At 49.8% G+C, this 27,055-nt stretch overlaps 1 protein-coding gene across 10 annotated transcripts in view; it reads right to left on the reverse strand.

Annotated features, from left to right (window-relative positions):
- Window positions 1-27,055, reverse strand: part of LOC110149418 (kinesin light chain 1) — a 111,591-nt gene that overhangs the window by 2,926 nt on the left and 81,610 nt on the right. Inside the window, exons 7-15 of one of the 10 annotated variants that reach the window (XM_070477748.1) lie at window positions 26,712-26,813; window positions 24,420-24,593; window positions 24,177-24,276; window positions 19,957-20,006; window positions 19,804-19,871; window positions 18,153-18,261; window positions 12,266-12,427; window positions 5,867-5,997; window positions 2,496-2,562 (exon numbers count right to left, since the gene is read on the reverse strand). In XM_070477748.1, the coding sequence (XP_070333849.1) occupies window positions 2,496-2,562; window positions 5,867-5,997; window positions 12,266-12,427; window positions 18,153-18,261; window positions 19,804-19,871; window positions 19,957-20,006; window positions 24,177-24,276; window positions 24,420-24,593; window positions 26,712-26,813 (963 nt within the window). Of the gene's footprint in view, window positions 1-2,495; window positions 2,563-5,866; window positions 5,998-6,815; window positions 7,328-7,979; window positions 8,031-10,606; window positions 11,351-12,265; window positions 12,428-18,152; window positions 18,262-19,803; window positions 19,872-19,956; window positions 20,007-24,176; window positions 24,277-24,419; window positions 24,594-26,711; window positions 26,814-27,055 lie in introns of those variants that run through there. The other 9 variants (XM_070477739.1, XM_070477747.1, XM_070477744.1 and 6 more) reach the window with 9 other exon arrangements.

The following is a 27,055-nucleotide window of genomic DNA, read 5'->3' on the forward strand; positions in this document are numbered from 1 at the left end:
CTGGGCTCTGGCTGCGGTGAGTCTGACTCGTCAGAAACAATCGAGAAACGGGTGCTGGCCCCCAAGGGTCCCCTCACCAGGAAAGGAGGGTGGGCGGGCAGGCAGGCAGGCTGGGCCCCCAGCTGCCCTCTGAGATTACACTGGGCTTCCCTCAAAGACCAGAACAGGGCACCTCCCCGCTGAACAGGCCAGCTCTTAGCAGCCTGGCCCCGCTCACCGAAACACTGCCTCTAGGCGGCCTTGCAGAAGCCACCACACCCCCAGGAAAGGGGCCAGCGGGCTCCACGCCAGGCCAGGGCCAACCAAGGGCCCTGCAGGGGAGGTCAGTTTCCACCAGCTGGGAGCATTCTGGCCTCAGCCCCACATTCGCTCTTTCTGAATGCCCTTTGTTTTTCTAGAGACAACGGTCATGAAGGGAACCTGGGTGGTTTCACACGTCCTGTACCAGCTCCACAGCTGGGAGAAAACATGAACACAAGAAGGCAGGAGCTGGGACCACGCTGTGGCCCCGCCCTGGGCGGTGAGGTGACAGACACACTGCCCCCACCTAAACGGGCACCTGAAGGGGCCACAGTGCCCGCGTGGGGACACGGCTCTGCCTTCCTCTCCCCTTCCTTTAACGCACCTCCAGGGAGCACTCAGAAACGTCCTGACCGCTGAGCGGCGGTGTCAGAAGCCCCAGCCTGGCGGCCCCCCGCCTCCGGGGCCACGGCGCTCACAAGCAGGCCCGTGCAGGGGTGGCCCGTTCCTCGATTAGAGAAACCCCCGAAGTTGAAGCCCCACCTTGCCACGACGACCCCAGGGGGCTGCTGCCTCCGCCCTGCCCCCTGCTGGGGTGAAGGACAGGTGCAGCTAGGGCACCCCCAGAGGGAGCCCCGGGGAGCCCCACCGCCGGACCCAGCGCAGCTCGGGCAGGAAAGGCAGCTAGAAGCGCCTTTGCTGGGACATCTCCCACCGGATCAACAGGAAGAGCACTAAACCTGGACTCCACGGCACCAGGACGCCCGCACCCCCAGCCCCTCAGCAAGCGCGCGCCCCGTGCTCAGTGGGCGTCATCTGGAGTCACCCTCAGCGAACCAGCTGGCGTGTCAGGATTCCCTTCAGCAATCTCAGGGCTGATCTGCAGATGCCTCTGTCAGAATCACCCTGGGTTACTTAACCCTACAAAGAAGAGCTGTTAAAAGGAACACACGCATCTCCATGTGCGAAGGGGCTGCAACCTGGCGCGGGGCCTGCCCACAGCCCCCATCTCCGATTCCAGTTCTCCAAGGACGTGGTTAAGGCGCCGGTCTCCGTGAGCAGCCTTAACACAGCACAACAAGTGAAAGCAGGTTTCAGAGCTGGGCGGAGTCGGCAGGCAGCGGCCTCACTGTCGGCTGTGGCAGCTCCTGGGCACCAGGGCTGCAGAACTTAATGGAACTCAGCAGAGGCGGTGGCCCCTGAAGGGGGAGGGCCCTGGCCAAGCTCTGAGGGTCTCTGCACATTAGCCTCGGGGCTTAATTTAGCTCTGCCTCCCCCGGGGGCCTGGCACTCGGAGCCCTCGAGTCTGCCAGACAACGCCTTCGTTCCTGCGTGAGAACAAACGGAGAGGTCCTTCTTCCCCAGCGCCTCACAGACACCAGCCTCCCGTGGTCTTGGCGCTGACTCACGTCACGAGTCCTGACGCTCAGACGTGCATGTGCAAGAAACAACAATCAGACAGAAGGACTGTATCAGCTCCCGACCTTCTGAAAACAGAGGGGCTTTCCTTCACCATCCTCACCAGGAACACATCCTCCAGGCCCCAGGCAGCCCCTGACAGACAGATCGGGGGTCACACCCCTGACCAGAGGCCTGTGCAGTCACCCCGGGTGCTGGGGGAAGCAGGGGTCAGCACGCCAGCTGGCCTGCCACCGCCTAAGGACATCACAGTCACCAGGGGGACTGAGGCAACTGGGAGCCAGGTGCAGTGCCCAGGATGCCTGGTCCAGGGGACAGCTGCCCGGCTCGGCCACACATGGAAGACAAGAGAGGCCACGTCTGATGGAGAGGGGGATGCCAACGGTCTTAAATGCAAAGATGGCCAGTTCGTGTAAGACCAGGTGACAAAGTGACTATGTTCATCTTAGTCAAGTTTCAGTCATTTAAAAACATGGAAGAGCTTAGCCAGATGTATTAGTTTCCCACGCTGGCACCGCTGGAGGCTAAAATCAGAAACTAATAATACACAGTAACAGCTGGTCAAATTTTGTTATTACTTTATCATTTAGCTTTTAATTGTCAATCAACATTTTGAAGACCATTTATATGCAAAGAATGTTCCCAAAGCGAGCACTCCCACCATTCGATGGTTAAGTCCGTGCCGACTGTGAAAACGACATCATGATGTCTGCTCGTCTGGGATCAGGAAGGCTATACACGGACAGGCTGTGCTGAGGCTGCGGTGGTGCAGAGCCAAGGCCCCGCCAGCACGGTCCGGAAGGTGACGGATGCTACAGCGGGGTGGGGCTCCTTACTTGAAAATGGTCTTCAGCCGCCTTGCCACCCACGTTAAGGACATTCAGAGAACTGGCTCGCTTCATGCTGCACCGGCCCGGCGGACATGCAAGGACAAACCATCAGCAGGTGAGTCACCAGGAGTGGGGAGCGCAGCCAAGCCACCCCTCCACGGCCTATCACCACGGGGCCCTGGGCCATCCCTGACCGGGAGCAGGCCTGCAACTCGCCTTGTCTGGGAGGCCCACCCAGTTCCCAACGTGGATGCCCCAGATACACTGTATTCCGCACCCGTTAGACAAAAACCGCAGATTCTCTGCGCCTTCCTCGTCAAAAAGCCTGTCTTGGAATGCCGCGGATAAACCTCAACGTCCTCAGAGCCTCCCTTTCTGAAGCCTGGCTCCTCCCGGAGCCGAGAGGCCCTGCCAGTGCCGCCCGTGGGCCCATAAATGCAGCCCTGAGCGACCTCGCCAAAGAGGGCCCCACAAAGCTCACTACTGAGATCAAATGCATGCACGCAGTATGTATTTCATAGATTTTTCCATATTAAATCTAAGAAAAAACAAATAACCTTTTATTAGTAAAACTTTGAGGCTTGGGTTTCTCTGCCCAGAAACCAAAATTTAAAACAAATTTAATGGCTTTGGATTTACACAAAATAGTGATTTACACATATATTTACTTTTTTCTTCAATTTGACACCTTTAAAATACTTAATATATCCTGCAGATTACCTACAATCTAAACTTAAAATATGGATAGTTATAAGATACTGTATTGCTTACTGCCACTATGGATGACCTCAAACAAAAAGTCACCTTAGCTTTAAAAGCTAAAAGGAGCAACATGAAGGGTGATTTTTAATTGTTTTTAATAGTATCAGTAATTCTGCATCTGAACTGTTGACGTCGACAGTGACCACTATGCTGAGTGCATGGCCGTGAGGCTGAAGCACAGGTGTGGCGGCTGAGCACACCCAGACGCCTACACGCACACACAGGCGCTCCAGCTGCAGGGCCCAGGGGCCCAGGAACTGGCCGCGTGGCCGCCAGTGCCGCAGGCAGAGTGCCAGGCACATGGCAGGCACGTCCTGGGGTCTCACCGAACAAACTACACCAAAAACAAAGCCTTAACTGACTGATCACCAAGTAAAACTCGCTCCCCAAACTCCCCCCCAGGACAGGACAGAAACATCCCAGGAACCCGGAGCCCTGCACAGCTTTTCCTCTGTCCAGAACCTCTCAGGAGCAAGGCGCAGCGCAGAATCAACCCCGATCTCAAGCACGGACATCTGGGCGCGCTTCACGATTCTCTGATGTAACTGGCCAGCTAGCGTTTTCTAAGAAAAATACACCACCTTTGTGCTCAAACTTCTGTCTACAAGATGAGATGAAAGAATAACTTGATGCCTGTCAACACCTCTGAACCGCATCCTCAGCCTGACCTAAACCCTCAGGGTCTGCAACGACAAGGCATCCAGGCCCTCCTGGACTGTGCCCACCGCAGGCCAAAGACCCCGCTCCCACAACCCCGGCTCAGTGCCTCTCTGTCAAATGTGGCCCGGTCAGCGGCACTGGCACGACCAGTGCTTGCCCTTGTTGGAAGGGCAAGTCCCCCTCGTGTGCCCCCCGCCCACCAGAAACGCAAGGTCGGGCCCCGGCCCGCTCGGGTTGGAGAGCCACGCATCCAGTGAACTGGATCGTTCCTCTTATCTGGAAAGATTACTTTCTCTTATGCATTTGATGGAATAAACATAAATTATTTACTTTTCAAAAAGTTCCATAAGATGCCATCCCAAGTTTCATTACATGTGAAGACTGTCAGTCTGCTCCATGGGGTCCATCCTCACCAGGCCCTCCCTCAGGCTGGCCCAGCACTGAGCGCCAGGGAGTGGCCACACACGCCACAGCAGAAACAAGCCATGGGCTCCACATTACAGGCGGGCCGCAAGACGCCCAGACCCTCAGCTGGCCAATGTGTGCGCCCAGGGGCGGCCTGTGGACACCGAGGGCATGCTGGGCGGTCCCTGCACGCCTCAGAGCCAGCTGCGGAAGGAGCGGACTCGGCCGGCACCCAGCAAGCGGTTCAGCCCTCCCAGCGTTGGGAACAAGAGGTTCAATCTTCCAAACGTCGGAGGGGCAGGCAGCACCCCATCGTTCTAGTTCTGGAAGTCAAACGGGGGCCCCTCAGGACCTCCTTGCCTAGCCGCGCCTGTCTCCTGCAGGCCAGACCGCCACCAGCGCGACAGCCCCGCGTCCAAGCCCTGCGGCGGCTTCACAGCGGACGGCGGTGGCTCGCACACGGCTCCCTGGGCAGACGTGGCTGCAGACACTGCTGAGCAGCAGGGCAGGAATCCAGCCGTCCCTCTGGCCTCCAAAGCAAGTCCGCCACCAGCCACACCGTGCGGGCAGAGCTGAGGCGGGCCCCCTCCCCACCAGCAAGGCTCGGGCCCGAGGGCGGGGCTGGGCGACACCAGTGGTCTCGGGACTCGGGCCCTCCCCGAGGACGGAGGAACGAGACGGGACGTGCCCGACAGCGAAGGGACACAGCTTCACATCCCACACGGCACCCAAAGGAGCAACGGGTCAGCACAGCGTGAAGTGCTTTACAACTGAGTCATGCTGAGAATCAACATTTAAAAAGCAGGTACCGTTTTAGGGAGACTGAGTTTCACAGCCCAGCTGTCAGCACAGCACAGTGCTTCTGGAAGAAATGCCCAGAAAGAGGAAGCCGTTTACACCAAGTAACCCAGAAACCAGGCGACTTGTGAGCACCTAACAGAGAAGGGCAAAGAGCCCCCCTCTGAGGACCCTCATAAACGACAAGGAGCATCTCAGAGCCAAACTCCTCTGACAACTTAAAAGCTTTTGTTCCAAAGACCCTAAAAGATTCATCACTGAGACCCTTTTCTAAACACATGGCAAAAGCTAAGGTTTTTTAAATCTCCAAAAGAAACTCATTAACAAAAAGTCTTGTCAAACCATCTTCTTCCTATAATAATACCTGTATGATGGGATTTAATATACTCAGCTGGCATTTGATTTCAAAAGATTAAAACTGGCTTTAAAAATGAATAACACATGTTAAGAGAAAAGTTAGTGTGCTCAGTATTTTAATATTAAATTCTTAATTTTCACTGCTAAGGCTTTCTTTGAACATGTAACGAAACAAAACTAAAGAACTCCATACATTTTTTTAAAGCCTTCAGCTCTTTTAGCTTCTAACAGGAAATTTCACAATTATTTCTCAACTTGTCCTGGCAAATAATTAGACTGCAACTACTAAACCTTTCCACGGCTACCACGTGGGGCGCAGGCTGGAATGTGTGCTGAAGCCAATGGGTGAGGCGGGCGTGGGCGGGGCAGGGGGCGCGCGGGCTGGAGATAGTTACCCGGGGTTCTTTGGTTCACTGTCTCGTGAACTTCCTCCCTTCAGCTTCCTAACCAGCTTCTCACTGCTGCGTCTAATTGAAGCCCGGAGTTTGCTAAAGGAACCACTGCGTTTTAAAGATCCAGTGCCATCCTGAAAGAAACGTGAACAAATGTGAAGCTGCAGGGGGTTCTCCTTCCAAGAATCCTCACCATGGTCGACCTGCTGGTCTGCGACTTGCTGGTTATATGAGTCCTATGGAAATTACCAATTTACCATGTATGCAAATACAATTCAAACAGAAGTCTTCCTTTTTTAAATTTCATTAAAGATAACCCAAAGAATATGAAAACGTCTGAACATGAAAAAGCTTATTCAAATAAAAGTAATAAAATCCCCGAAGGAAAATTAATTACATTACTGTTTTGAAACAAAAGATACACAGAAAGTCTCAAGGAAATTAAGGCAGCTTCTAGAAATAGCACCAAAATCAAACTCTATATGGAGGCGCTGGGTCCACATAACGGTACAGGACCCGAACCACGCAGATCTGACACAGGCAGCTGCCTTTTAACAGTTCCATCTACGTGCGACAGATACACTGCTGCTTCGCTCAGTTTTAAAGGACTGTTTTATTACATGCTGATTATAAAAGTAGTGGGGAAGGTAAACAAAACATTCATCCTATACACATAACTAAAAGCCCTTACACCCCGGTAGGAAACAAGTCAAGTGCCCCCAGCTCTCCCGTTCTTGACTCAGACATTAATAACTGAAACCCGTGGCAGGATCTGGACGTGAAAATCAAACACTTAAAAGTGAAAACGTGTACAGAGCAGATTTTATTCAGAAGGAACCACCTGGTTAGATAAGCAGGAGCCCCACCCCTCCCCCTGTAGAAGCTCCGGCAAGGCCGCATTCCATGGAAAGTGTGAGAAGTTCTACGAGGCAGACAGACACCAAGACACAGGTCAGTTGGGGTGAGTTTATTAGAAGTTAGAAAGACACAAGTACACAAATCACTCCACACTTAAAGATTAGCAGAGGAAAGCAGAATCGTCGAAATTCCACATGAAGACTACACAGCAGGTCCTACGTGAGCACGACCCCAAGGGGAGGGCCCGCCAGGACGCCGGGCGCCCGGGAGAGCACATGCCCTGCTCTGACAGCCAGGAGGGTCACGGGCACCATCATGCCATGGCAGGGACACGGGGGACTACCACTACCTTTCACAGAGGGGACGGCTAACCGCGCGGGCCGCCCGACTCGGGTTACACAGCGGGTGGCTTATTAACACAGCCTGCATTACTGAGTACATATCTGGCAAAACTACACGTATACAGAGATAAGGAGCCCCGACAGGACAGCAGCACCAGGAGTGGCCAGTCAGAGAATCCTAGGGGTGCTACAGACAGCGGTCAGCGCTGGAGAGAGGAGGAGCCGTCATGCAGGAGACAGCGGGGGTCGCGCGGGGCGGCTAGGCCTGTCGGACAGAAACGAGAGAGCGCCGGTGAGCGGGCCGGCCCGCGCCCCCACAGCGCGGCCCGGCCCACAGCATTTCTAGGTCACAACACCTTGGCGGCGTTTTAACTGCTTCGGTATTTGGGATGACCTTCTGCCTGCTCCTGTCAGCCCCGGATGAAACAGGTCCTGGGCCTTACGTAAGCTACCTTTACTTCATCTACCCATCATGCCAAATCGTCGTCTGAATAAAATCCGACAGTTTAGAACGTGGACTGGCACCGAGGCAGAGGTCTCCGTGACAGCCAGCCAGGGCACGTCTTTCGAGCCACTGAGCACAAGGAGATTCCGGAACGAAGCACAGTGGCCACAGGAGTCCACACTCGGCGAGGAGTGCGATCACGTCAGCCTGCGCCAGGAGGCCCGCAGCCCCGAGCCACACAGGGGCCTCTCAACTCAGACAGGGCTTCCCCTAACATACACTGACATTTCAGACATTTCAGAAATTTTAAGAAACACTGGCTTCCAAAGTACAGCACATTTTAAACATGCAGTTGATAATCCAAAGTAAAAGTAACTAAGGACGCAGATCTCCGCGGCGGCACGCATCCTGGTCCTGGCCAGCAGGGAGCCCGCCCGCGGGGACCTGCGCCCACCCGCCCGCGCTGACTCACCATGCGATGCTGAGCAAGTCATTTAACCAGCCCGAGCTTCATCTTTCTCATCTTTAAAATGGAAAAATAAAACTTGTTACCAACTCCCCATCAGTGCTGGGAGGACAAGAAAACATAAGTTCTTGCTGCTCTTCAGAAAAAGAATGTTATTAAAATGTTAATATAATTCTGTAAATAGTACAACTTCCGTTCACTTCAAAATTCAGTGCTACACTATAGGAGTGCCATTTATCATATTCCTGTCCTAGACACTCGGGGTACGGAAGAGTCAGTTCACGCAGGTTCCAGAAGCACCTCTCACTCACACGCACACACTCACTCTCTCCCGCCCCGCCACGGGGTAAGCTGAAGGGGGAGCAAACCCGCGGAGGGGTGTCCACGCCCCCGCTCTCACCCCCGGGACCCTCCCCTGAGAGAACCAGTGCAAGGACAGCACAAACCTACCCAAACTGGGTGGATTTCTACTCAGCACAGACTGGAGGGGCGGAAAGAGTCCCAGCATTCAACTTGGGAAACAGTCTAGATCACTATCCTGCCACGGAAGAACACCTGCATCGCAGAGTGGGCTTCTGAACAGACCCTGACAGTGCGAGGCTGGGGTGAAGAGCTACAGAGCAGTGCGTGTTAGTTACGGACTCAGGAGACTTGGTGTTTTAAATTCTCTCCCTTTGGTATGTTCTCGCTGACTTCCTAATGTCATTTTTTAAAAATAAAAATTAAACTATTTGTCATTAACAGTATATCTCATTCCCAGTAATCCTGGGGAAGAGCTTACTGTGTGAGATAGCTTTCGGAATCATTAACACGGGGGGCAGCCTGCCAAGAATGCGCGTGCGGAGCGGGGCTCCTTCAGAAGGACCCCAGCAGAGAGCCCGGCACTCCAGGCTGACACTCCACTCGGAACGGGAGATGTGCGGCGTTTCCTGGTGGCCTGCGGGGGCCGCTGCCAATGCAGGTCCTTCACCACAGTGCAGCCTGCGGCCCTGCAGAGCCCACAGCGGACACGCGTGGGCCGCGGGCCACAGGGCCAGTGTCGCCCAGAGAGGGTCAGCGTGCATGGGGCATCCGTGTCTTTACAGGCAGGACCATTAGAGACGTATCCTGACAGTGACGTTTAGACCTGAAGAGTCTACCTAAAAACAACGCTTGATGAAGTTACACTTTCAGGTACTTCAATTATGATCTTTATGGTACATTAAAAGAACAGAATGGTACCTCTCTAAAGAAGTTAACTACCATGTTGAGAATCTGATCCAGAAACTTCACCTGATTAGAACATGCCCAGCAGGCTTGCTGCCCTTGCATTCTAACAGCACGCGGTTCAGCTGGGTGCTGAGCCAGCCGCGCAGCGCCTGCAGGGCTCACGACCACGCCCGCGGTCCCGGCTCCGACTGCCGTCGCGGTCAGCGTCACTTCTGAGTGTGGACAAGGCCTGCACCGGGGTCCGGTGAAGGCCCAGGTGAGGGCTGCGCACTCGACGCTCTCCCTCCAAAGAGGCTCCCAGACCCTTTAAGCAGCGCTGAAACCCTGTTGTGTTTCTGTCCACTTGGCTCACATTTATTTATTAGGGACAAATTCTTTACCGTGAAATCCTTTTTTAAAAAATTTAATTCTAACATAGAACCCCAATATAAAATAAAACCTAAATAGCATTTTCTCACTGTGAGTGTGTACCAAGTCCTTATGATAGTAAAGAACAAGGCGGCTGCCTCGCAGAACCTGTGATCTGAAATGTGAAGTTACAGACAGGTCCAGCCTCAGCGCCCGCCTCAACTCTCAGTTTATTTCTATCTTTTATCCTGACCGCATAACACTGAGAAGATCTTAATGCCCACAGGAAAGTGGCTGCAAACAGCAACAATTCTTCATCTGTCTTCCTTGGAGCCCCAGGGAAGCCTGCACACACGCCGAGATGGCATCAGGCACTTAACCTCACACCTGGGCAGAGACAGTGGGGACAGCGTGTGTGAACCCCAGACCCAGGTGACACTTACAATGGGCTCCTCTGATTCAGCAAAGCTGAATTTAAACACCACCTAAGGGTGCATACAGCTTTCCTGCCTCTTCTTAAAACCTATGCAGTGAAAATAAAACGAGTCAACTGCAGCGTGGCCCCCGAACGTCCACGCTTCCAGGGACGCTGATCTGAGAGCAAGGCCCGCGGGGCGGGGTGGTCTGAGCCGGCTCTCGCCGTCCCTGCCCAGTGAGCCCCAGGAGCTCTCTGCTTACTTGCTGCTGCATGGAAGACCCCATTTGAAGGGGGGGATCCTTATGCTGCCCAAAGTGATTTTAGGCGCTGCACTGGATGACCTAAAATCTAGATTCTTTTCAGCCAATGAACCTACTGCCACGCCAAATGCCCTGGAGTGGATTTTGTCAAAGACGCAGAGCCGCTGGTGTCCAAGAGTTAAGTAAAGAGGCACCCCGTGCCCACCATGTGCACGTCCTAAGTGACAGCCTGTCCCGGGGAGAGGACGTGAGACGAAAGCGGGAGCAGGCAGGCACTGGGGGAGGGAGGTGGGGGCCTCCACCCTCTGCACCCACGACTCCACGGCCCACCCCTCCACGGGGGGTGAGAGCAGCTCTCCTCACCCCGGGTTTCAGCCGTGAAGACTCCAAGAGAACCCTGAGGTGTCAATGATTTTATTATCCCATGATGTCACTGAAAGAATGACCTAGAAATACTGTCTCAAGAGAAAGCTCCCCCAGAACTTCACTCTGAAGGCTCAAACCCTGCCCCCTGGCTTCTCAGGACTAGCGGCGGGCGGGCCCTCCACACGAAGCACGCAGACGGCAGCCACCACGGGGAGCACAGTACACAGTGCGGGCTGGACGCGGACGCGGCAGGGCTGTGTTGCCGCCGCGCCCTGGGCGCCTGCCCGACGGGCGCATGGTCGAAGCACATGCTGATTGGTTGTCTTGGCACAGAAGATCAAAGCCGGGAAGCCGCCGGATAAAGACAGAAACAGGCGCTCCCTCAAAGGCTGGCCGGCAGAGTTCTGTGCGAAACGTCAGCCCAGAATGCTGACCCGTGCCCAACTGCAATAGCCATAGAAAATCCCGAAGGACAGATTCAAAAAGACAGGCTGTAAGAAAGACCCTAAACTATTTGGCAAAACATCTGCACAGTTGTAACTGGTCAGATTGTACTTTTTATTGTTGTTTAGTCCGACTCTTTGCAACTCCATGGACTGTACCCCACCAGGGTCCTCTGTCCCTGGAATTCTCCAGGCAAGAGTACTGGAGTGGGCTGCCATTCCCTTCTCCAGGGACTCTTCCCGACCCAGGAATAGAACCCAGGTCTCTGGATTGCAGGCAGATTCTTACCACTGAGCAACTTGGGAAACCCTCATCAAATTGCGTAACGTGACCTAAAAAACAAAAGAACGGCAGACCTGACTGTACTAAAGGTGAACGGCATCCAACCCTCGCCTGTGAAGGCGAACTTTCAGACACCGGCTCAGCGTTACAGAAGCGCCCTGGAAAACATGCAGAAGGCCACGTGCTCTCTGGCAACCCTGGGGAACAGCAATGGGAAGACGTTCCTCGGAGGGAGTCTGCCAGGGAGGTGAAAAGTGTCTGATGCAAGCACAAGCTTGCAACCCAAAGGCCCTCCGTGGACTGAGCCGGGACAGGAAGAGTGTGCACATGTGCTGAGTCACCCAGTCCGACTTTTTGTGACTCCATGGACCGTGGCCCGCCAGGCTCCTCTGTCCACGGGATTCTCCAGGCAAGAGCACTGGATGGGCTGCCATGCCCTCCCCCAGGGGATCTTCCAATCCAGGGACTGAGCCTGCGTGTCTTACGTCTCCTGCATGGGCAGGTGGGTTCTTCACCACTGGTGCCACGTGGGAGGCCCTGCCCTGTTCTCGTCTACAAACAAGTTCTATTTGGATCATCATCTTCCTGTGAAGGGCTGATTAATTCTAACAAAATCTAGAGCAGCCTCGTCAGTGAAATTAGGAGCACTGAAGTTAGCAATGAAAATGGGTTAAGTTAAAAAAGCGAGTTAGTTCTCTGCCGCACTAATCCTAACATTAAAATCAAACCAGATGATGGAGTATGCTTTAAACAACCAGGACACTCAATCAGCATTATGTGCTCAGAGGAAAGCCAACAGCTCTCACAGATTCCTAAAGAGAAGACAATCTCTTCAAACAAGTGACAGCCTGCAGTATTAGCAGAAGGTTCGAACTTACAAACGGCTAACTGAGCTTAGTTGGAGAGAAGCAGGCAGCCTGCGGGGAGCGGGGCGGCCCGGCGGGCGCGCGGCGCGCTGTACTTACCCCGTTCCACTCTACGCTCATACTCACTTCCTCGCCGCCGTCGGGGCCGCTCTCGTACTTGACCGCGTCCGCGCCGAGGCTCTCCCGGCTCCGCCGCTTCTCTGCGCTCTCGGCGTCACCCAGCACTTCTGCCACTCTCTGCTTGTGAACGTGGTCGAGGCCCTGCGAGCCGGGCGGGGGACGGGGGTTTCAGCCGTTAGCGCTCATGCTGTGCTCTGACTTCTGGTTTTTATTTTTTATTGAAGGATAATTGCTTTACAGAATTGTTGGTTTCTGTCAACCCTCACCATGAATCAGCCATAGGTATGCATATATCTCCTGCCCCACCCCACCCCCCAGGCAGACACAGAGCCCCTGTTTGAGTTTCCTGAGCTGCACAGCGAATTCCCATGGCTCTCTGTGTTACACGGGGTGACGGAAGTTTCCATGTCACTCTTTCTCACCCTCTCCTCCCCTCTCCCCACATTCCTAAGTCTATTCTCTATGTCCGTTTCTCCACTGCTAAGTCTTCAGTCATGTCTGACTCTGTGTGACCCCATAGATGGCAGCCCACCAGGTTCCCCCGTCCCTGGGATTCTCAGGCAACAACACTGGAGTGGGTTGCGATTTCCTTCTCCAACGCATGAAAGTGAAAAGTCAAAGTGAAGTCGCTCAGTTGTGTCAGACTCTTAGCGACCCCATGGCCTGCAGCCCAGCAGGCTCCTCTGTCCATGGGATTTTCTAGGCGAGAGTACTGGAGTGGGTTGCCATTGCCTTCTGCCCTGTAAATAAATTCTTCAGTACCATTTTTCTAGATTACATATATATGCGTTAGAATACGATACTTATCTTTCTCTTTCTGACTTATTTCACTGTATATAATAGGTTCTAGATTCATCCACCTCATTAAAACTGGCTCAAATGTGTTCCTTTTTATGGCAATTTTCTTAAATTTACTGATGTCTGATTTGTGACCCAAGATGTGGTCTATCCTGGAGAATATCCATGTGCACTTGAGAAGGTGTATTCTTCTGCATTTGGATGGAATGTCCAAAAGATATCAGTGAGATCCATCTCATCTAATGTATCATTTAAGACCTGTGTTTCCTTATTAATTTTGTTTGGATGATCCATCTATTGGTGTGAGCAGGGTGGTTAAAGTCTCCTACTATTATTGTGTTACTATCAGTTTCTCCTTTTATGTCTGTTAGTGTTTGTCTTATGTACTGAGGTGCTCCTATGTTGGGTGCATAAATATTTACAATTGTCATGTCTTCCTCCTGGATTTATGCCTTGATCATTATGCAGTGTCCTTCCTATCTCTTCTTGTAATCTTCTTTATTTTAAGGTCTATTTTGTCTGATATGAGGATTGCTACTCCAGCTTTCTTTTGCTTCCCATTTGCATGGAATATATTTTTCCATCTTCTCACTTTCAGTCTATATGTGTCTTTAGGTCTGAAGTGGGTTTCTAGTCAACAGCATATATATGGGTCTTGTTTTTGCATCCATTCAGCCAGTTTGTGTCTTTTGGTTGGAGCATTTAATCAACCTACATTTAAAGTAATTATTGATATATGTATTCCTATTGCCATTTTCTTAATTGTTTGGGGTTGATTTTGTAGATCTTTTCCTCCTCTTGTACTTCTTGACTATATAAGTCCCTTTAACATTTACTGTAAAGCTGGTTTGCTGATATTGAATTCTCTTAACTTCTGCTTGTCTGAGAAGCTTTTTATTTCTCCATCAATTCTGAATGAGATCCATGCCAGGTACAGTCTAGTCTTAGTCTTGGTTGTTGATACTCCCCTTTCAGTACGTTAAATACACCCTGACACTCCCCTCTGCCTGCAGCTTCTGCTGGAAGATCCGCTGCTCAGCGGACGGGGTTTCCCTTGTCATGTCACCTGCTGCTTTTCCCTTGCAGTTTAGTCTTTGTTAGTTTGGTTAGTATGTGTCTTGGTGTGTTTCTCCTTGGGTTTATCCTGTATGGGACTCTCTGCACCTCTTAAGACCTGATTGACTATTTCCTTTTCCATGTTGGGGAAATATTCACAACTATAATCTCTTCAAAAATTTTCTCATACCCTTTCTTTTTCTCTTCTTCTTCTGGGACCCCTATAATTCAAATGTTAGTGCGTCTGATACTGTCCCAGAGGTCTCTGAGACTGTCCTCAGTTCTTTTCATTCTTTTTACTTTAGTCTGCTCTTCAGAAGTTCTTTCCACCGTTTTATCTTCCAGCTCACTGATTCGTTCTTCTGCTTCTACTATTATTCTACAATATTCTACTAATATTCTACAATATTCTACTATTGATTCCTTCTAGAATACTTTTAATTTCAGTAATTGTGCGGTTTGTCTCTGTATATTTATTCTTTAATTCTTCGAGGTTTTTGTTAATTGATTCTTGCATTTTTCTCCATTTTGTTTTCAAGGTTTTTGATCATCTTTACTATCATTATTCTGAATTCTTTTTCAGGGAGTTTGCCTATTTCCTCTTCATTTATTTCGATTTCTGTGTTTCTAGTTTGTTCCTTCATTTGTGTAGTATTTCTCTGCCTTTACATTCTTTTTGTATTTGAGGTCTCCTTTTCCCAGGCTTCAGAGCTGAGCTCTTTCTTCCTCTTGGTTTCTGCCCTCATACGGTTGGTGCCCTGGTTTGTGTAAGCTTCGTACAGGGTGAGATTTGTGCTCAGTTTTTTGTCTGTTTTTCCTCTGCTGGGCAAGGTTGCATGAGGTGGTAATCCTGTCTGCTGATGACTCAGCTTGCATTTTTGTTTTGTTTGCTGTTTAGATGAGGCATCCTGCACAGGGCGCTACTGGTGGTTGGGTGATCCCGGTGATGTATTCAAGTGGTCTCCTTTGTGTGAGTTCTCACTACCTGATACGCCCCAGGGTGAGTTCTCTGGTGGTCTAGGCTCTTGGAGTCAGTGCCCCACTCCAAACGCTCAGGGCTTGATCTCTGTCAGTCTCCTCTCCTCCCACCAGCACTGTGCTGTGGGTTTTGTCTGTGCATTCCCGGGGAAGATGGCCACCAGCTTCAGAGGCCGGTGTGGGGAAAGGCGATTTTCCTCTCACCAAACTGCTGCATCAGCCTTCTCTGTCCTCCACGCATCCCGGGACTCTGCCACGCTGACCTCTGACTCTAGTTTTGAGCCTACTGTGGATTTCTGGGATGACTAAACATGTACTAGGGGGGAAAAGCTCTGAAACACTGGAGTACGTAAGAACAGGGATTCTTAAGAACATACAGACTTGTACATTCCACCGTATATATATTTTTACCTCAAATTTTAAAACACTATGAACGAATACTGAGCTCCAGGCAGTGAGGTGCATTCTGAAGTATTCAGAAGGAAGTGTACTGAGGTATACAACTTTGAAAGGCATCCCAACAAAAGGACTGAAGGACAGATGGGGGAGAGACACTCCTGACTCAGTCTAGCTGGTGAGCACATGGGGACGTCTCTCCTCCACGTCTGGGAAGTTTCATCGTGAGATGTTGGGGAAATGCCCAGTTTCTAACACTGTAATGCCAAGGGCTCGGTGTGAAGACTCATGGATTACATTGTTCTCAGTACAACATTTTCAGAAATTAGCCCCTGGCTTACGAACAGCATTTTCAGGGCCAACTCCTGCTCCTGAGACGGGCAGCGGAGGCCACGCACCTTACCCTCAGGATCACCCGCGCACAGCTAAGTGCAGGTCCCTGCGCCAGCACCTGGCAGCGGGCTTCCCACGTGCACCCCAGACCCACCGGATGAGCAGGCACAGCCCGTCTGAAGTTCCAGATGGAGCTCCCACCCAGACGGCGCACGCCAACACCGTCCCTTCACTGACCCTCACGGTTTCCTCCTCAAGGGGCACAACCGCAAACAGACCACACACTGCGGTGACGTCCACAGGGAAGTGGACCCTGGCCCTCCTGTCAGGAGAGGCCGTTCTCAGCAAAGCACCTGCAACCCCTTCTTCAAACATCTGCAGCTCAGCTCCAGACTCCAGATGCTGCTGGCTGGTGACACTACGCGGTGCTGGCTCACAGCAAGGCCCGACGATGAAGGGGCATCACAGACCAAGAGCCAGAAGCCCACGCCTCACACACCCAGGGCGCGTGCTCAGAGCCCCTTCCCCAGAACAGCAGCCCCTCAGTCGGAGACCCAGGAAGGGCGACAGAGGGGCTCCCGCGGGGGCACCGGCAGGGAGAGGATCATGGCCAGGCCCTCGGCTGGGCCTTCCCTACTCCCTCTGCACAGAATCTCGACGGGTAACTTTAACCCCAGCCAGAAAGTCGCCATAAACCAACAACTGCATGACAGCCTACACATTCACCATTCTGGGGGAAAAACCACATCAGCCCTTCCAGTCCTAAAAACAGAAAACAAAACCTGCCATCTTTATACCTGTACACGTATATAGTAACATATTACCCTCTTAACTCTGAAAACTGGTAACTAAAGGGCAGTAAGCAAGCCTTCTCCTTGTTAAGTTCCCTACAAACTGCGTTTCAGCGTTAACTAAAACACCTCAGATGATGAAGCAAAGTGCTTCAGTAGTCCTTTTTATTTCCAAATAACATTCCATCGCACAGATATACCACACGGTGTATCCATTCATCCATCGATGAACGTGCCGCTGTCTGGACATTCAACCTACTGAAACCAACACTGCCATGAACGTATTTCCTCATCAGTCACGGAGGCCATACCTGCCAATTCACCTACCGGCCAAAATGGATCTGTCATCCCAAATCAACACTCTCAGTGCTTCCATGGGGGTTCACAGACACACAGAGAGTGGAGGAAACTTCAAGTCAGCTGACATGCACATCCCCACTAAGACGGAACGAGGGGACACTGCTTTCCTGCTTCGTCTCATGCTGCAGACAACGTCCTTCCCCCAGTCTGAGTTACTCAGAACCGCGTTGTCCACATCTTGGTCGCTGGCCTCTCGAGTGGTGCTCAGGAGTCCTCTGGAGACCTGAGCTTACGCGAGAAGGCTGGCGCGTGCCTTGTGGAGATGAGCTCCCTTCAGGCAAGAGTTATGCTGCCGGCCGTGAGGTCAACACTAACGAGTCAACAACATACACTACAGAAGGTGTCCCTGAACAGAAGCAGTGCAGACAAGCTCTGAGCTGATCTGGTGACTAAGTGTGACCAGAGACTTGCAGGAGCCTGACTCTGCCTCCCAGGAGCAGGGGTTCACTCACTGACTCAGGGCAGCTGCACGGAACACGGCGCGGAGGAAGGGGAGCCAGCAGCATCTGCCTCGGCCCCCGGCTGCCCTCTCGGGCAGGCGCCAGGAGCGGGCGCGTGGGGTCAGACAGGAGCTCCAGGCCTCACTCCTGGAGGACCCTGCCAACCGTGCCCTCCGGCGGCTGGGCCGTCCACGTCCCCACCAGCCGTGAGCAGGGGTGCAGTCCCCACAGCTCCTCCGCAACACCTGCTGCCTCTGCTGTGTTTCTCCTGCAGCCACCCTAGAGGCTGTGCAGCGGTGCCTCCCCTGGTGACTGACGACCTGGGGCATCCTTCCATGTGCTGGTGGCGGCTGTGCGGCATCTTCGGAGAAATGTCGGGTTAGGGCCTGTGTTCATTTCCTCATGAGCTGGGCGTTGTGTTCTTATACATTCTGGCTGCTGGAGCGCATCAGAGATGTGGTCTGCAAACACGTCCACCCACTCTGTGATGCCTTTTGTCTTCTTGACAACGTCCCCGGAGGCACAGACGCTGCTCATTCTGGCAGTTCTGACTCCTGCCTCTGTAGCTGGTGCCTGTGGTGTCACTTGAGCAAAACCCAGTTTCATTTGTACAAACTAAAACAGGAAATGTTTCCTCTCTCCGAATCAGTATTGCAACAAGTCTCATAAAACAGAATCAAACGCAAAGCTATAAGCAGAAGGCTGCTGACTGACCTGTTTGCGAGACCTCATGGCTGCTTCTTCCAGTGTTTCTGCAGCTTCAAATTTACCTTGACGTCTGTAAAGTGCCCCAAGGTTTTTTAGAGTAGTTGTGACAGTTGGACTGTAAGAAAGCATACAATACACAAACTGATTCAATATAAGTTTCGGAGCAGCCACGATCAATAGCACTTAATCTAAAGGACAAACATACTTATCGTCTGGCTAAAGTTAAATTTCTACGATACTTTTTACCTGTAAAATTCTAAAAGGCTCTTCTAACTCAAGCATGCCCTGCCTACAGCACTGACCCCGCGGCCACCCCAGTGCTCTTTCCGCTCACACAGCCTACTGGGCAGTCTCAACAGGAAGGTCTGTGCTGGGTCTGCCCAGTGACCATCAGGCGTCCCCTGGAAGCCGACTGTGCCAGGCAGTACAGAGGACACACGTTCCAACGCTGCTCTACACCTTCTCCTTTCCCGCTGCGAGGAGAGGGGAAACAGCGCGAATCCAAAACTCATCACCAGCAGGACCAGAGTCAGAGAAGGACGGCTGTGTGTGCAAAAGAAGACCAAGCAGCGTGGACGCAGACGGTGTGTCTCTGTGCTGCTGACAGAGCAGTCTCGTTAACAGATGAGAAATCAATCTAGCTCATTTTACTACAGATATACTCCAGGGGACTGTTCTCTTACTGATGACAGGAGCTCTAGAAGTGAGCTGGGAACTCCCTGGTGGTCCAGAGGCCAGGACTCTGCACCTCCAGTGCACGGGGTCTGGGTTCAGTCCCTGGTTAGGGAACTAGATCCCACATGCTGCATTGCAACTAGGTCGCAGGGCCACAACTAGAGAATCTGTGTGCCGCAAAAAGACACTGCAGACACAAAAAGATCCCAAGTGTGCTGCAACTAAGACCCAATGCAGCAAAAAGGATACAATAAATAGTTTTAAATAATTGATAAAGCAGCTATACTCCATGTTTTCAGACAGTTTACACGTACTGGGAGAAAGCATGTGAAATTCAGAAATTATGGTAAGTGCTATGGGGAGTCAGAGGAGGGATATTTATTCCAAACTAGGGATTCAGAATAAAAAGAGTTTTCCTGAAATAGTAACAGAAGACTAGTAAACTGAGTCTTAGAGAATACGTGAAAGTTAAAACAGGAAGAGACTACTGACAAGAAGAGTGTTCCAGTCAGAGGAAACAGCGCTGGGCCAGGCTGGTGGGCTGCTGCCGGAGGAGCCACACTGCCCTCTGGAGACAGGAGGCCCTGAGGCTGTGGGAGACGGGGTGTGCGCCTGGACACAGCTGCAAAGTGCGGGCTTCGCAGGGCTGCCGGCCTGCTCCTGCAAGTCTGCCCCACGGCCTTAAAGGCTGTGTCTCTGCTTAGCCATCTCTCCTCCTGCAACCTGGGAGCTAGCGTTAAGACTCAGCATTAACGAACAGGGCCCATGCTTTTGCCCACTGCATCATATTAAGGTGGGTTTTGTATACGTAAATTATCTCACTTACAAAGTTACAGAGTTCTATTGGAACCTGGGGGAAAATAAGGGCCTGTGCAGCCACATCACCTTGAGGAACTTTACACATGACGTGGTTGACAGGCTGCCTTTGAAGCATCAGTGCCTCCCACAGCTGAGTGTCTGTTTCCCAGGCAAGCAGACGCACCTGTCAACTTTGCAGGCCTTGTACCAGCCACCGTACTCTCCAAAAGACGTCCCATCCTTCTGCTTTCCCTAAATTGCAACAAAGAATTTCAAGTAGATAATTATCAAGCAATATATTCAGTTTAGAAAACTTCACAAAATAATGTGTTCTTACTTTACATTCTTCTCTCTCCTCAGCATGCATCCAAATGGGTTTATTTTCATCTATGGAAGAAAAAATAACATGCTATGAATCAAGGCATAACAGAGTCCGCTACGTAGAAGTTGTCAAGTTCCAGCATCTGCAACGTTTCTGTTTTGTTTCCCATATGATCCTTCTCAGATACTACTTTTCACAACAAGAACAGACTAGGCATCACACTGGAGAAAAAGGACTCTGACGGCAGAACCAGACCCAAGAAACAAGAAGGAAATGACCATTTACTCGCCATTCTGTGAACAGAAGGCACGGAATCAAAGGTGCCTATCTAGACAGGGAGGAAACTTTCAAAAACACGGACAAATGCTCACATCCTTATAAGGAAACTTCCTGTTGTTCACTGACTTGTTTCTCCAAACATTTACTGAACGCCTACTATTTTCTGAGAGCTGGGGATTCACAGATAAAGAAGAAATGACCTCAGTTCTCCAGCACCTAACTGTGAGGCGTGAGAGTGATACTGTCTACTGTGGGCTATTTGATGATGTGTGTTCTGTTTTCTAGCCTCTTTCCCAGCAGGGCCAAAACCATGCTCCTAGCAAGCTGCAGAAGCTATTAGAGCTCCCTCAGCACAAGCCCAGCCGAGCGTCTGCAGCGATCCTGACCCTAGCACGTCTGGGGTTGTATAGCTCCTCTGCTCAGGCTCCAGTGCACAGAGTTTTTAGCAGAGAGAAGGTATGTTTCTTTGTAGGCCAGTCTCCCCGTGGAGCCTAGGTAAAAAACCCTATAAGAAAATTTTCAATGCTAGAATCTTCACATAACACTTGGACCATTTAGAATCTGAGGAACCTAACATTAAACAAAGTCCAAGTAGTAAGATGTTGAGAGAAAAAGTGAAAAAATTATTGATTTATTCCTTTAAATTCCTTAAATTCCTTTAAATTTTTCTTAACTTTTGAGAATGCTGACACATACCGTTCCCCCAAAACTTCCAAACAACTAACGTACCACAACATGGCAGGCAAGCAGTCTTACAAGTGAAGGTTATGACATGAAACATGCTTAAGCTACTATAAAGGAAAATAATCAGCAGATGTGATTATATGTAAAGTGTTGCTTCAACTATACAAATCAGTAATAAAAAAGGAAGGAGAGACACTAAAAACATTAAAAGGCATATCTGGGTAATGAAACGACAGTGATTCTCCTGTTCCCGTCTCCGCACTTATTTTTGAGGTTTCCTGCAATGAGGACGTATTTCAGGATCTGGAGAACAAGACCTGTATCCCCACCCAATCCGACCACTCATAACTTCCTGATCTGGGAGAAGCACTTAGCCTGCAGGGTCCTCGCTCCTAAACTGGAGTAAGGTGTGACCCACTTCACAGAACTGCTAAGAAAAGTAACATTACAAATTTCAACTTTTTTTCATTGAAAGACTAGTGTACATCGTTAACTACTATCATGATTATTTGGCATGTCATAGAAGAGTAAAGCTAGTTTTAAATACTGGTTTTAAAAGAGTGAATACTTGCACAGAAAAGGAAACCATAAACAAAATTAAAGACAATCTACAGAATGGAAGAAAGTATTTGCAAAGGCTGCAACTGACAAGGGATTAATCTCCAAAATATAAAAACAGCTCTCACAATTCAGCAACACAAAAAGCAACAACCCAATCAAAAAATGGTCAGAAGACCTAAACAGACATTTCTCCAAAGACAACATAGAGATAAGCAGGCACGTGAGATGTTCAATGTCACTAATTATTAGAGCTGTGCAAATCAAAACTACAATGAGGTACCACCTCACACCTGTCAGAATGGCCATCATTAGAGTTTACAAAAGTTAAGTGTTGGAGAGGATGAGGAGAAAAGGAACCCTCCAACACTGCTGGTGTGAATGTAAGTTGGTGCAGCGGCTACAGAAAACAGTATGGAGGTTTCTCAGAAAACTAAGAAGAGTCACCATACGATCCTGCAATTCCACTCCGCACCATATACACGAGAAAACTCTATTTCAAAAAGATACATGCACCCCTATGTTCGGAGCAGCACTTTTTACAGCAGCCAAAACCTGGAAACAAACCTAATGTCCACCAACAAATGAATGGATAACATATATACAATGGAATACTACTCAGTCATTAGAAAAATAAAGAATGAAATAATGCCATTTGCAGCAACATGGATGCAACCAGAGCGGACCGTACTAAGTGAAATAAGTCAGAAAGAGAGAGACAAGTACCATACGATACCACTCAGAATCTAATTTATGACACAAACGAACCTATCTATGAAACAGAAACAAGACTCACAGACAGGACAGACCGGGAGCTGCTGACGGGCTCGGGGAAAGTGGAGAGGGAGGCCAGGGCCAGCAGGTGTAAACGATCATAGAGAGGATGGACGAACTGCAAGGAGGCTGAAGGATCTTATGATAAACCACAGTGGAAAAGATACTTTAAGAAGAATGTATATATGTTCATAACTGAATCATTTTGTTGTAAAGCAGTAATTAACATTTTAAATCTATACTTCAATTTAAAAAATTAAGCAAAAAAAGAAAGTGAGACTAGCCCAGGAAATTTTGAAAGCGAAGATTAATCAGAGTGCCCTTGACACATCATATATTCTACCTTCACCCCCTCCCATGCCTGCCTCACTTCAAACCACAACAGCCAAGAAGATGTGTAACTGGCACAAGAATCAGTATCTGCATCAGTGGAAAGAAACAGTTCAACACAAAAACCACCCCCACCATTAACAGCAGCAATAAAACCACTGACTTGATAAAGAATTTAGAATATGACCATTATGACCTTAAGACTTAGTAGTGGGAATAGATGGATTATTCAGTTAGCGGTGCTGGCACAAAAACTGTTTAAATATTTGAAAAAATATTTTAAATATCAATTAAAAAAAAAAAGACTGAACAGTATTTAAAACTTAGTGACACAGCAGTATTCTTGCCTTAAGAAACCCATAAACAGTATAAAAAGGCAACAAGATATGACACTGAAAGATGAACTCCCCATCTCGGTAGGTGCCCAATATGCTACAGGAGATCAGTGGAGAAATAACTCCAAAAAGAATGAAGAGATAGCGCCTAACGCCGAACTTGAAGTTGAACAAGTCTATGAAGACCTACAAAACTTTCTAGAACTAACACCAAAAAAAGATGCCCTTTTCATCATAGGGGACTGGAATGCAAAAGTAGAAAGTCAAGAGATACCTGGAGTAACAGGCAAGTTTGGCCTTGGAGTACAAAATGAAACAGGGCAAAAGCGAACAGTTTTGCCAAGAGAACTCACTGGTCATAGCAAAAACCCTCTTCCAGCAACACAAGAGACAACTCTACACATGGACATCACCAGAAGGTCAATATTGAAATCAGACTGATTTCAAGGCTTCTGCAGTGAGAGGACACGGAAGCTCCCTATGGACTGTGAAGTCCAGGGAGGTGAGCTGTGATCCAGTAAGGGCCCAAGGCAGACGAGAGTCCGTTTCCACAATGACAAGCCTGGGGCATTACTACCTTCTGACAGTAAAACAGACTTACTGCTCCTCTTGCTGACAAAGAAAAACTAATACACTTCTCAAAAGGTTTTCAAAAGTGCTTTCCAGAAATTCTTCATAAAAGGAAGTATCTATGAACTGTCACCTCTTCCCCACGAATCCTAAGGTTTCTAACACACTGGCAACAACTGTCCACATTCTCAACCCCTCTTGTCTCAGCCACCGAAGGGGGAAAGATGCCTCACGTAACATACAGATACTGTTTGACTGAGCAGTTAGAAGTCTGACAAAATACTTATTTCAAAACTGTGTATTAAGCACCTACAATACTTTAAGGACCATAAAGGAGACAGGCCTCCGCTCCTTACGGCCATCAAGACAGTCCAGCAGGACTGGGACGGGTGGAGGGTCTGCATTTCTGACAGGCCCCAGGTGGCGCTGGAGCTGCTGGGTTCCTGCCGGCACTCAGAGCCACTGGACCACAGAACAATTCAAGAAAGCAGTCAAGGACTCCAGGAAGGAGCTCTGGAGTTACTGCATACAGGCTGTACCTGAGGCAAGTGAAGACTCTGGGTGAGGGCAACCTGGAAACACGAGGCAGGTGGGCCATCACCAAGACTGTGATGACCTGGGTATTACCGAGTTTTAAGCTGGAAATCCCTATGTTTAATGCACTCTACAGCTGCATCTGCTTAAAAACAAAAGTGCATCTCTTACCATCCACTGAACCAAACTCCCTTTCGTGTGCGCGAGTGAGGATCTCTTTGTACAGGGTTTCTGCTTGCTTGAATTTTCCTTGCTTCAGGTAGCAGGAAGCCTTAAAATAAAAAAAGCACTTACTACTCTTCAAACGTCAGGGAAGCACACATTCTCATCTACCAGTTAAACTATGAAACAGCACTAAAGCTTCAGGAAGAAAGGAATCTGATTATCTACAGAGCTGACCTTCTGTCAACATACCAGGTTATTTTTTGTTTTGGCCACATTGGGGTCATCAGGACCCAGTTTTGTCTGGTAGATCTCGAGGGCTCTCTGATAATAATATTCCACTTCTTCATACTTGCCCTGGTTCTGGCACAGTAGAGCCAAGTTATTTAACTGCTTGGCAACATCTGGGTGATCCTTTCCCAAAACCTAGGAATGAAAAATAGCATTAGAGACACTTGTTATTTGTTTCACAGGGTACCATCCAACCCACTCCCTACCCTACCACGAGAAGGCTCTTCCTAAACATCAAGAGGACTGTGCCTTGCTTCCAGGCTTATGGTACTTAAACAGCCACCCACACAGTAAAATATCACTTAACCAGCATTTGTTGAGTCGTCTTCTCAGGGGAGGGAGGAAGCTGTGCTGATTTCCTTCCCAAGCTTTGGAGTCTTGAATCCTTCAATAATCCTACATGGTAGGTAATATTATGGACATTCTGAAGATGAAGAAACTGGATTTTATAAAGGCTATCTAATATGACTGCCAAGTTTTAAACATGCCCAAACTCACACTCAGCCCTTCCTGACTCTAACGGGATTACACTCATTCCTGGGAAGAACAGCCTCAAAGGGAACTCCCAGCTCCTCAACTAACACCCTACGCATCCCCTCTTTAACACCAGATTCTGTGACCACAAACCAGGCCCCTCACACTTCAAACTCAAATGTGCTGTCCCAGACACACGACACTTCTCCCAGCCCTACCCAGCTCCCCATTCCCACCAACAACTCATCCTGCAGGTCTCAGGTCCCCTCACAAGGAACCTCCTCATATCCAATTTAAGGGAACCGTGAGTCCGTCCCCACCCACTTAACTCACAAGCACATCACTTGGGTTTTTTTCTTTCTTTGCTAGTATCACTACTCAAAACTCTCTTATTTATCAATTTAGTTCTTTATCGCCTGACTCTCCCCTATTAAAATGCAAGCCTCAGAGTGCTTTGTCTCAGTGTCTAGATGTAATGTTATCTCAGCACCTACAAAGGTGCGGGCACGAGGTGGATAAATAAACATGAACTTCCCCCTTAGGACCTGAACAGGCCCTCCGCCTCGCGCTGCGCCCTCACCTGTGCAGCCGCCTCTCCCGACCTCTGCACTGCCCTCTTCTCCCTGGCTGGGAAGCCCTAAGACTTGGCTCCAGACCGAGCAACGGCGGGAGGCCACGTCCGCACAGCCCCAGCCCTGGGCCTGGAGGAGCCGCTGCTCTGCGCTCTCCCTGAGCTCTCGGCCAGGAGCCAGCGTCTGCCTGGCGGGACGTGCGCCCAGGGAAGAGGCTGTGGCTGATTCTAAATGATCAACTCTAACCAAGTGAGGGCCCCAAGTCCTCAATAAGTGTTTGCCACATGAGTGACTGAGAGCAATTAAACACAAAAGAACCTAACAGACCGTCATCTAGAGTTCATAATCCACAATGTGATACATTTGTGGTTTTCCCTAATTTTAACCCCAGCCCACTCAAAACCTGAGTGGATAAATAAAAAATAAAATAAAAATCATTTTATTTCTTAATAAATATCATGCAAATGAAAGCATGGACAAAACTTGACCTGTATAACTTGATAATGAGCTTCTTCTCATTTTCTTTTCCCCAAGTCCTTGCCATTATGACTGGAAATTAAATGATTAATCTCTCAATATTGATAAATAACATTTGATAATATGATAACATTTGATAACAATGATACACACAAATTAAATTATCATGGCATGGACCTGCCCAGCGTCTGCAACATTTGAATACACAGTTATATGGAATACTGTGGAAACTAACAAGATCCACTTTTAAAATACCTAATTATTATAAACTGTACTAACTCACAGTAAACATCCATGACACTGACTGAATCTGTAGTTCTGGGTTATTTTTTAGTTCTCAAAAGAAAAGCTATTAAGTTTTGTAAGCATATTTGGTGACTGTTTAATTTTCACATTTTTCTTCGTGACAGGCACGTGCCCCACTGTAAACGAAATGCCCCACGCCTGGCACAGGCCTCAGAAATTCCTTCCTCAGAGGAGTCACTTTAGGCCACTCTCGGCCTCAGGCTGGGAGGGCCTAGAACTCAAGGCTCCACCCTCTGCGCCCCACCCCGCCGAGACTCCCGGGCAGGGCCCGTCGGCTGTGTCTCAGACTGCACACCGGAATGAAGGGCGTATTTTTGGTATATGGCCAGTGAGGATGTATCCCCATGGTCCTGTCTCAAGATACAGAGAGAATATTTAGAAGCATAAGGCGTGGCGTCCCGGGAACAGGGCCGTCCTGGCGCACCTTCTCTCGGATCTCCAGGGCTCTCTTACACAGAGGTTCGGCTTCTTTGTACTTCCCTCTTTTGCCGTAAAGCACTGCGAGGTTGTTCAGAGTGGCTGCCACCTGCCAACACAGGAAACCAGGAAGAACGGTCAACACCAGGCGGAGGGGACGTCAGACGTCACACACACACACACACACACACACACACGCTCCCCAGTGCGTGATGGAAGTGCTCTCCAGCCGACTTCACTCAGAGGCGAGAGAGCAACACCACTGTCCAGTGGGCCACAAAGTAACGCCACAGGCCACCACACAAATCACTGTGATCTTGATTCTTTTTTAAAATTTCACTTGGAAGCCAC

The sequence above is a fragment of the Odocoileus virginianus genome, chromosome 16, assembly GCF_023699985.2.
Source record: "Odocoileus virginianus isolate 20LAN1187 ecotype Illinois chromosome 16, Ovbor_1.2, whole genome shotgun sequence".
Taxonomy (NCBI): domain Eukaryota; kingdom Metazoa; phylum Chordata; class Mammalia; order Artiodactyla; family Cervidae; genus Odocoileus; species Odocoileus virginianus.